The 10,560-nt window shown below is 38.4% G+C and overlaps 1 protein-coding gene across 4 annotated transcripts; it reads right to left on the reverse strand.

Moving 5' to 3' along the window:
* Positions 1 to 1,272: 1,272 nt before the first annotated feature.
* Positions 1,273 to 5,270, reverse strand: LOC121788873. Of its 4 annotated transcripts, none has more exons than XR_006047947.1 (4): positions 4,964 to 5,270; positions 2,642 to 2,757; positions 1,919 to 2,505; positions 1,273 to 1,605 (listed from the first exon to the last, which is right to left on the reverse strand). XR_006047947.1 is itself a non-coding variant. In XM_042187468.1 (4 exons), the coding sequence occupies exons 1-4, from the start codon at positions 5,087 to 5,089 to the stop codon at positions 2,016 to 2,018; spliced, it is 669 nt and encodes a 222-aa protein (XP_042043402.1). In that variant the 5' UTR covers positions 5,090 to 5,270; the 3' UTR covers positions 1,273 to 2,015. The 4 variants fall into 4 exon arrangements, 3 of the variants coding, with proteins under 3 accessions (XP_042043402.1, XP_042043401.1, XP_042043399.1); XM_042187468.1 differs by having other exon boundaries at positions 1,273 to 2,308; positions 2,372 to 2,505; XM_042187467.1 differs by having other exon boundaries at positions 1,273 to 2,326; positions 2,372 to 2,505.
* Between the last annotated feature and the right edge of the window lie 5,290 nt (positions 5,271 to 10,560).

The following is a 10,560-nucleotide window of genomic DNA, read 5'->3' on the forward strand; positions in this document are numbered from 1 at the left end:
TGTGTCGATAACCACTAGACATTTTTTAAAAAGTTCATATAAAAAAACCACATCCCAAAAATTCTCCAACCCCAAATGCATAAACCAAAATTTCCCAACCCCAAGAACAAATTGTCGACCTCATCCACATCCATGACGACAGTTAGCAAGGGTAGGAGAAGCCAGATAAGTTTAGTCGCAGGGGTGGGGGAGAGATGGACAGTCGCGAGATTAAGGTAAATAATGCTGCACCGAGATGGGCCGAGACAAAGAAGACGCGGGCCGACGGGCCGGAGGAGCATGACAATAATGCCAACCGAACAATAGATTGTCCATGAAAAGATACGAATCGAGACTCTGTCGGGGCAACCGAACATGGGCTAAATGTATAAGATTTTAAAGTGATTTTTTTACTATGGGGGCGTGTGGATGCCATATTGCCTCAGGTTATTGAAAATGTCCCTAATCCGTTTTTGTATTTTATATACTGGCGTATATGTGATAATCACATAATGATGATGATAGTAATAAGGTGTATGCATCAACAAATCTGGACTCTATATAGTAGTACTATGACATATCAAAATATTTTATATATTTACCTTACTCTTTTCTTTTTGTACTTTCCTCTAAACAAATCATAGTAGTAATATTTATTGATGAATCCACAAATCATAAAACTGCAAATTATAAGTATACATTTATATTCAAGAGTCAAACTTAGCTTTTGCGCATATCCAATATACATAAAAAAAGATCATATCACATTTACTAAAGAATTCATTTAATCTTTACCAGTGGAAAATTACAAAAATGTGTGCATTGTACTGAATAAATAATGGTCATCATCAACTTTGATGTTTCATCTCTTCTTCCATTGAAATAATAGTTGCAGGTGCTTTAATAAGGGTTTTTCTATTTATTTAAACAGACAAAAAAAGATTTAATTTAAAGATTGTATCGATATAAAGCGACTGAAAAAAAAAAGAATAGGAAAAGTCCAAAAGCCATTAAACGGGAGCGCAGAGTTGTATTCAGGGATAAAAAATTCCAATGGTGGTGAAACAAGTTCAATTATATGCCACTCCATCCCAACACCAAATGATGTCCATATTTATCATTTCGATCCATCCATAAAATATTGTCCACTTTATTTTTTTCTCTATTTTTGATAAATGGACCACACTTTCTAATAACTCATTACACTCACATTTTATTATAACACTAGTAGTATATATAAAAATAAGACTCATATTCTATTAACATTTTCAATTCTCTTTTTCTTCATGTTTCTTAAAATACATGCCGAGTCAAATGTGGACAAATTTTGGTGGACGGAAGGAGTAATATATTACAGTTAAATAAGAGTAATTGTTCAAAATGGGACATGAAGATAAGAGTACACAAATATTGCGACGCCAATTAGCGAACTGCAAATCGTGAATTTCTTGCATTCTACTAAAACAAAAAAACTGCCACAGCTGACAACTGAAGGAGGATATTTATAATTTTCAAATTTTCCACACAAGCACAATCCCCTTGGATCATATCTTCCATCTTCGAAAGTAACAAACACAAAGAGGGCTTTCAAGCAAGAAATCCTAGACAATATATATGATGGGATACCTACAAACGAATTAGAGATGAATGAAAACAGATCAAAAATTACATTTTCGGCATGTAACTCACGTGTGCTTCCCATCATATAACACAATATCATGGGAATTTGCTTTTAAACAGTGCCCAAGTACACCTATCAAGAAATTTTCTCAAACAAGATTTACTCAAGCCATGAGATCAGCTCAAAAGATCTTAGTCCAGCTGATACAAGACTAAGAATTGAGGGAAGATTAGCCAATCCGTGGTTTGGTTTCTAGGTAAAGCCTAAGTTTCATAACCTCATCGGCATTGTAAAAATATACGCAAAATTAGTACTTACCCTAGTCTCTAACTGGATGCTGCATCACAGATTTGAATCATTCCCCATGTCAAAAAGCGTCATAAAATAGTGCTGAAACATAGAGCTGCATGTTTACTCATCCAAATCCAGGAGGCACATCAGGATCTTCATAGCTAGCATCTCCTGAATGCTTATGCTCGAGCACAGAAGAAAATCCAGGTGGAGCATCGTAATCCAAATTGTCAGGCTCTTCTAATTCATCCAGCTGCCAGCTGTCTCCCACTTTTGCTTTTATTGCTTTTCGTTTACGACGATTTGGCCTATCAACATTGTTCATTTGGTTTTTCTTCTTCTTCTTCCGCCTCAGAGCAAATCCTATTGGTTCATTCAAGTCTTCATCTGAAAGTGTATCACTAGCCGCAAAAGCGCCTGCAGCATCACGAGATTCTAGCTTATTGCCTGGTGATGAATCCTTTCGAGAAGAGGACTCACCATTGTCCTTGCCTCCAGGATTTGATAGTTTATCATATACTGACCGTACAGTTTCTTTTATTTCAGACTGCATGCCATCAGCAGATTTAATTATATTCCACAAACCATCAGATATTTGGTTCATCAGCTTGGCCCTGAAATATAGAGGATTCAAATGAAACATCAAGAACCGAGCATTTTGTAGAAACTCTGACAAGAGTTATCTTACCCAATTTTGACACAACTATAATTTATATTTGTGTCAGCAGCAAATCTGAAGAGTTATCTTACCCAATTTCTTGGTGTATTGCATCAGAAAGCTGACGTGGTTTCATAGACTCCACCCCTGGACGACTTAGTGCTGCTGATTGTTTAACCATTGATATAATATTGCTTCGCAATTCTTCCTGTTGATAATTACAGAACTACTGTTATATATCAGAATACAGGAACAGATAATAGTGGGAGGCAGGGGAAAGATAATTTTATCGTTCATTTACGGTATTAGTTCTAAAACTATATTCCTCCAATGATTTTTTCCACTAAATAAAATAAAATTCATTGTTATGGTTCAGTATAATAAAATTCCTATTACTTATTCTAGGCCAAAATATTCATTCCCAATGTATATTTGCCTTTATATGTTTTAGTTCTCTCTATCCAGTATCCATCATGGTACAAAAATATTGGAACCAACTCCAATGATATTTTTATAGCAAAACTAAAATTTATAAAGTTATGGTTCGGTATGATGAAATGGTCTTATACTTATCCACATTTCAACATGTCCCAATTTCAACAAAGTCATGACAGTGAATCTAACAGAAATTAGCCAAATAATCTCTTCATGTATATTTTAAATCATATTTTGAGTTCTCTTTCCCTTGCAAATTGGCAATACAATAATTCTGAACCTAACTCAAATGAGTTTTCACCAAAAATTAATATTCACACGGTTTGCACACAATGCCATCCCCAATTAGCCAATTTCTATGGGGCAGAGGGAGTATATAGTACTCCTATCCAAGAAAAAAATGTAACAAGCATCTGCAAATATTTAGGGGATCCTTTATTAAAAATAGTTTTGATTATGATGAGTGCTCTTACTGGACCACCTACAAAAAGTACAAATAATATTCTAGAGTTGTGACTGAGAGCTTCTAGTATTTTCTTACATAAAGGGGTGACGTGGTACACTGACTATCCAACTCTACTCAATATATACACAATATAGGAGAAATTACAGTTAAGTAAGCTCTTGATCCTTAAGATAACAATTTTAACAATTCACTTTGCAACCTTCAGTCCTTCACCTAACTCTTTAGCTGAATTTAAAATAGGTGTATATTGTCCATACAGTGAGTCACAGAGGTATTTTTGTATATTGATAAAATACCAATAAGTGGTCTTTACGCTGCTACCATGACTTTTGGCCCTGTTAACAATCTGGTTCAGAACTCTCCTACCAGCAATCCAGCATAGATGTCAACTTGTCAAGTACTCTAAAATACATCTATCTGATTAACCACAAATACCCAATTTTTGAAGGTTTTCTCTGCAAGTATACTTTCTTACTTAACACAAGCTCTATTTTTACAAACTATGAAAGAAGGACAAGACAATTAGTCCTGCATTTCAAAGTGTATAAAGGAGTGGAGTATAATGAATCTCATACATCAAGGTAGCAAGGGGACTAACGCCATCCAACAAAGGTTAGATGTTTCTTATATCAATGCCATCCATGATTTAGCAACCTGTTTATCTCAACTCTCCATCTTTAGATTGTTTTATAGCACTAAATAATGAAGTATCTGTTTCACAACAGAGTTCGTTCATCAAGTTTTCCATATGCCTTGAAAATATGTATAAGTTCATTTTTTTCCTTCTGAACCACACAAGACCAGGAACAGGAAAAAATGGGTGGAAAGTTCTGTTCCATTCATGGCAATCACCGACATGATGAACGTAAAGCTACTGCTACTTGTAAATCCCTAGCATTTGGGTCATTAAATCCCTGTCAAGCACTAAAGGATCCAACCAAAACATAAACCTTTTACATTGCACCAAACATCAAAAACCTTATCTCAAAATAAAAAATAAATAAACTGCAAAGCAAATTTCAACCAAACTATGATGAACTTAGAGATCCCTACCAAACATTTTATCCATCACAACTCCTATACTGAACTACACTTCATTTTGCAGTTACCCACAAAATAAAAGATTAAGTTACAATCTTTGGAGGAAAATTCCTCAACAAGAGTCCAATAACAGACGGTTTGGTACAGTTAACTTAGTTTAGTGAACACGAAAATACTAACAAAAACACAAAATTAAAATTTCATTTGTTTATTCAGGGTTAAATTTACCACACTAGGAAAACACCAGCAATTCATCCTTATCCAACAAAGTAAACTAGGTTAAATCTGTTAAGGAGGAAGCACCAATTTTAAGGTTGCAACTCTTGGCGAGAAAACTACTTAAGTTCACCATAGCACATATGCACCGGAAACTATATACAGCAGCTAATTTAATAAAGCACAGTAAAGTTGGTGTGTACAAAGCTTAACAAAATTCGCCAATTGAAAGGCTCAAGTGAGGCAGAAAACTCACATCGTCCTTCAGTTTACGGATGGTTTTTCGACGAAGGCGATCAAAATCACCGTCGTCTTTGAGGGTCGAAATGACAACTTCGGGTTTGACACGGCCGCCGCTGCCGTTGGAGCCCGTGTCTATCATCGGACCCAATTTGTCGTACTTGCGAATTGGTGAGTTTCTACGCGAAAGAAAAGGGAAGATAGAAAAGGAAACAATTGAAAGAATTAAAGAAGAGCAATTTTCGGACTGAATTTCAGTGATTAATAATGAATAAATTACAAAGCGACAGGCGAGAGTTGGAGCCGGAGGCCGAGCTGACCGCTTCGTTGACACAAAAGGAAGGAAGGTAGGTATTTCAAATAAGAGCATCTCCATTGGGCGGATGTCCCACTCGGACATCCACTAGGACTTCCCAAAAACACCTCCTGCCACGTCACTAGAACTTCTCATCCCACTGTCACGTCACTAGGACATCCCCTTCACAATCTGCCCTTCCCATCGCCCTTCCCACTAGGACTTCCCGCAATAAAAAAATCATAAATTCACAAATATACGTAACAGAATTATAATTTTGACACGGAATACGAGAAAATTTCAAATGCTTCATTAAAAAAAATTACATAAAAAAGAGAAAAAAATTACATAATAAAAAAGAAAAAATTACATAATAAAATTTTTGACTCGGCTCACTCCTCGTCGTCCGTGCCGCCCTCGCCGTCGCTCGTGTCGCCTTCGCCGTCGCCCGTGCCGCCCCCGTCGTCCCCGCCGCTAATCTCGGCGCCATCATCTCCAATGGGTGGCATCCCCAAATCGCGCCGACATCCATCGATGACATCCTTCAACATCCTTTTGTACACAGGATCTGTCGTGCTATGCCACCTATGCATGGTCCGGACCAAGCTAGTCGTTATCTGCGCGAGGGCGAGACGGTCGTACTCTTCTGGGAGAGCAGGGGCCTCCGATTGGACCTCGAACGACCCGCTGCTGCTTCCCCTAGCCTTCCGCTGCGCAGCCTTTTGCCCAATCAGGCGACGACGCCGGCGGGAGTCTGATTAAGGTAGCGGGGACACTTCCTCGGTTTCTGGGAGCTCGTGCGAACCAGCACTGCTGCTGTATTCACCGGAAGCGTTGATCTTCGTCTGCTTCTGCCAGCCCGATTCGACACCCCCACAAAACTTTTGGGAATCCTTCACCACGAGATAGTTTTGGTAGAGGCCGGCAAATCGACTGGTTGCCTGGCGGAGATTGTTTTGGTAGAGGCCGGCAAATCGACTAAGCTTAGGCCTCAACCGCTCCCATTGTTTCGGCATTGTTCGGGAACGCGACACTTCGCCCCAGCCGGTTTGTGTGTGAGGTAGGCTTCAGCGACGCGATGCCACAGTCTGTCAATATGCTGGTTAGCACCGACATAGGGATCCTCGACTATTGAAACCCAAGCCTTCGAAAGCGCGACGTTTTCCAACACGCTCCAGACCGTCCTCTTTCCCGTCTCCTCATCATCCTCCTCCTCAGCCACCGTTCGCGAGGAAGAGCCCGTGGCTTTCCCCTTGCCCCTGCCACGGCCCTTGCCCCTGCCCCTTGCCGCTGTCCCCACATCATCGGGAGTCTCCCTGACTGGAGATAGCCTCAACTCCTCAAAAGAGAAAGTTTCCACGCCGGTGAACTGAGTCTGCGGAACAAAACTGGAGGGGGTATCAGTAGACAACATATCGATAACCGGCCGATAGACATCGTCCGCTAGTGGTTCAGGCCCCCTGCCACCCCCTCCCCCAGGCATGGTCTGCATCATCCCCGGCATCATCCCACCCATCCCCATCATATTTGGGGTCATGCCCCCCCATCCCCATCCCCATCCCCATCCCCATCATATTTGGGGTCATGCCCCCCATCCCGGCTGCCCTGGGCATCATACCACCCATCCCACCCATCCAATTGTACATATTGCAGTAAGGGGACATCATACCACTCATCCCACTCTTCCCACCCATACAACCCATCCTACCCATTCCACCCATCCCCGACATTGTCGGAACCGTTGTTGCATTTCCGCTAGAGTTTCCCTCCAGTTCGGCGGGAAATGTCGGAGTCTGCGACTCGCTCGTGGTGGGGGAGTTCCTGTCGTTCTCCATTAATTAGAAATGAAATTTGTAGTAAAAGAAGAGAGAAGCTTGTTAACACAAGTGGTGCGAATGAAATGAAGTTCAACGAGTCATATATATAGAGTTTTTTAAAAAAAATTTAAATACCGGACGTCCGACCCACGCCACAATGGCGGACGTCCGCCCGCCCGTCGCCCGCACGTCCGAGGACATCCGACGTCCTTATGGGATGTCCGTATCCGACTTGCCACGCCACAATGGCGGACGTCCCGGTCACCCGTCGCGGATGTCCGACCGGACGTCCTCCATTGGAGATGCTCTAACAAAATTATTTTCAAGATTATATTAAATTATTTTTCATCTCTTATGTATTATTACTAATATTCTAGATTTATGGAGAAAATTAAATGAAGTAGAAAATATATTCATTTCAAACTACTCCTCAATTAAAATATGTTTGTCCTCAAGGTGGAAATTAGAAAAAACAACATTCACCTCCATCATCCTCGTCAATGGTGTGTGCCTTACATGATACCAGAACGTCCTTGTTGATATTATGTACTGGTGCATCATAATTCACAACATCATTATTATGGACGGATGAACAAATGTTGCTAATTCGGCATTCGAAGAGATTGCCGGTTCCTTGACTACAAGCGACCATCATGCCTCAAGGCACTCTGGCAAATCTTCGAGCATATGCAGCTCAGCGTGAGTTGACACGTGATAGAGAGCAACGGTTCGACCACGTCGATGACATGTAAAATTTGAATAATTACAATATAATATTATATAATTTTTTTATATAATGCTTTTATTGTTGGAAATTATTCAAAATAATCTATTAGTGACACAACGTCCATAATTGTCTTATTTCAATATAATATTATAATAGTTCCTTCCATGTACCACATCACCAATAACCGCACTAAAATAATCTATTAGTGACATAACGTCCATAATTGTCTTATTTCAAGACCTCCTGGGTTAATACTAAAAATGTATATATGCATATCAAATAATAGGTATATGCAGGAAAAGTAGAAAAATATTTATTAAATTCAAAATATCCATAACTTTAAGTGTCTGAACCAACATGGAAACATAAATATTAGACGTTTCCATACTCAAGACCAATTCTGTTAACTTATTCCATAAATGTCTTAGGCTGTAACGCGTAGTCAATGGATCAGCAACCATAAGCTGTGTGCTTATATATTTTATAGATATTCTTTGTTTCCAAAACTTCATCTTTCACGACAAGAAACTTTAATTCCATGTGTTTAATTCCTTTGAATACTTGTCATTCTTACATAAAGATACAATTGCACTATTATCACAATACAATTTCAAGGACATGGATATTGAGGAGACAATACCAAGGCCTGAAATAAAATTTTGCAATCACTAATTTTTCAAAGCAAGCCATAAATTCAGCTTTAATGGTGGATGTTGAATTAGAACTTTGCTTTATACTTTTCCATGATATGGCTCTTCCGGTCATAAGAAAAATGTAACCAAAAGTTGATTTTCTAAAGTCAACACATAAATCATAATCTGAATCGGAATATCTAATCACTTCTAATTGATCAGATTTTCTATCTGCAAGCATATAATCTTTTGCCCCCTTTAAGTATCTCATTATCATCTTTGCAGCTCTCCAATGTTCAATGTGAGGGTTACTTTGGTAACGACCTAGCATTTTGAGGACAAATCTAATGTCTGATAGTACAGACTTGAGCATACATCAAACTTCCCACAATAGATGCATAAGGAATATTTTCCATCTCTTTAGGTTCTAATTCAATTTTTGGGTATTGATTCAAACTGAATTTGTCACTTTATGAATTGGAACAACACTTGGAGAACATGCACTCATGTCATATCTCTCTAAAAGATTCGATCTATGACGTAGGATGTCTCACACATATCTTTTATGTTGGAATTTTTAGAGAGATAATTTTAGTATCATGTAGTAATCCAATGTCACTACTAGCAAGCAATATATCATCAACATACAGAACCAAAAATATGAACTTACTCCCACTAACCTTGAGGTATATGCACCGATCAACAGTGTTTACTTCAAAACCAAAAACACTAATATTGTCATGGAATTTAAAATACCATCGTCGAGAAGCCTGTTTCAGTCCATAAATTGATGTCTTAAGTTTGCAGACTAAATTTTCATTCCCTTTCTTAATGAAGTCTTCAGGTTGTTTCATGTAGACTTCTTCTTACAAATCGCCATTCAGAAAAGCAGTTTTTCACATCCATTTGATGTAGTTCCAAGTCGAAATGGGCTACAAGTGCCAAAATGATTCTAAGTGAGTCTTTCTTTGGTACATTAGAGAAAGTCTCTTTATAATCAATGCTATGTTTCTGAGTATAACCTTTGGAAACAAGTCTGGTTATAAATCGTTCGATTAAACCATTCATGTCGAATTTGGTCTCGAAGACCCATTTACACCTAATACATTTGTGTCTATCAGGTAATTCGACAAGGTCCTAAACTTTATTATAATCCATACATTTTAACTCTTCTATCATGGCATCAATCCATTTATTAGAATTATTACGCTTAATGGCAAGTGAAAATGAAACTGGATCGTTATGCATACCTATATCGCATTTAGATTCTTGGAGATATATCACATAGTCATCAGAAATTGCCCACCTTCGTTTTCATAGAAAACGCCTTAATGGCACTTCCGTAGATGCTTCTTCCACACCTATGTTCAATGACTTTGGCATCATCATTAAGTGGTTGATCATTCAAATATTGTTAGGCTGTTCAACAATATTTGGCACACTTAATTCTTGAGAAAATGAGGGAAGAAGGTTATACCCTTATTTCATTAATGACCACTGACTCAACTTATTTTAACACAAGAAATTCCCGCAAGTGTACGGGGCTAGTGTAGCACAAAGTAAGCAAGAGTATCGTATCCCACAGAGACAAATTGTGTAAACTCAAGTACCACGAACCGATTTCAACTACTATTTAGACAAAGCAAATGTTTGGTTTTGATATTTAACTATTAACCATAAACAAAGTAAAACAAAAGACAAAAGATAAAGTTCCAAATAAGAACGAGGTGGAGCTTTGGATCTGACTACAATACCCACAATGTAAATAACTCAACAACTTTGATTACCCGTTGAAGTCTCTAGGATTAGTAGGACAATCGCTATTCTAGGCTAAGCCCCCTCTCGAGTGCACTCAACCCGTTGATTAACTATTAATATTGAAGTCTCCTTCTAATACTTCACAATTAACTCCTATACACAAAAGATTCAAGCCCTCACTCTAGAATTCCTTCTCTCGAATGCAAATTATCTAGGTGTTGTTCATTCTTTTATCAATCCTAATTAGGTATCTCTCGATTACTCAAAACTAGGTCAATATATCCAATTGTTAGCTAGGCAATTGAATTGAAAGGCACAAGAATGAAGCAAAATAATCACAAGAGCATAGGTAATCAAAAGCTATTGAATTAATCACAAGTGTTC

This window comes from Salvia splendens, unplaced genomic scaffold, assembly GCF_004379255.2.
Source record: "Salvia splendens isolate huo1 unplaced genomic scaffold, SspV2 ctg1169, whole genome shotgun sequence".
Lineage (NCBI taxonomy): Eukaryota > Viridiplantae > Streptophyta > Magnoliopsida > Lamiales > Lamiaceae > Salvia > Salvia splendens.

What these genes read in the sequence shown, in the direction of transcription:
- LOC121788873 (XM_042187465.1), bottom strand. Translation starts at nt 5,089, where the DNA reads ATGATAGACACGGGCTCCAACGGCAGCGGCGGCCGTGTCAAACCCGAA. An exon ending in TCCGTAAACTGAAGGACGAT is followed by an intron (nt 2,758 to 4,963) that starts GTGAGTTTTCTG and finishes AATTATCAACAG; the next exon opens with GAAGAATTGCGAAGCAATAT. An exon ending in GCAATACACCAAGAAATTGG is followed by an intron (nt 2,506 to 2,641) that starts GTAAGATAACTC and finishes TCTATATTTCAG; the next exon opens with GGCCAAGCTGATGAACCAAA.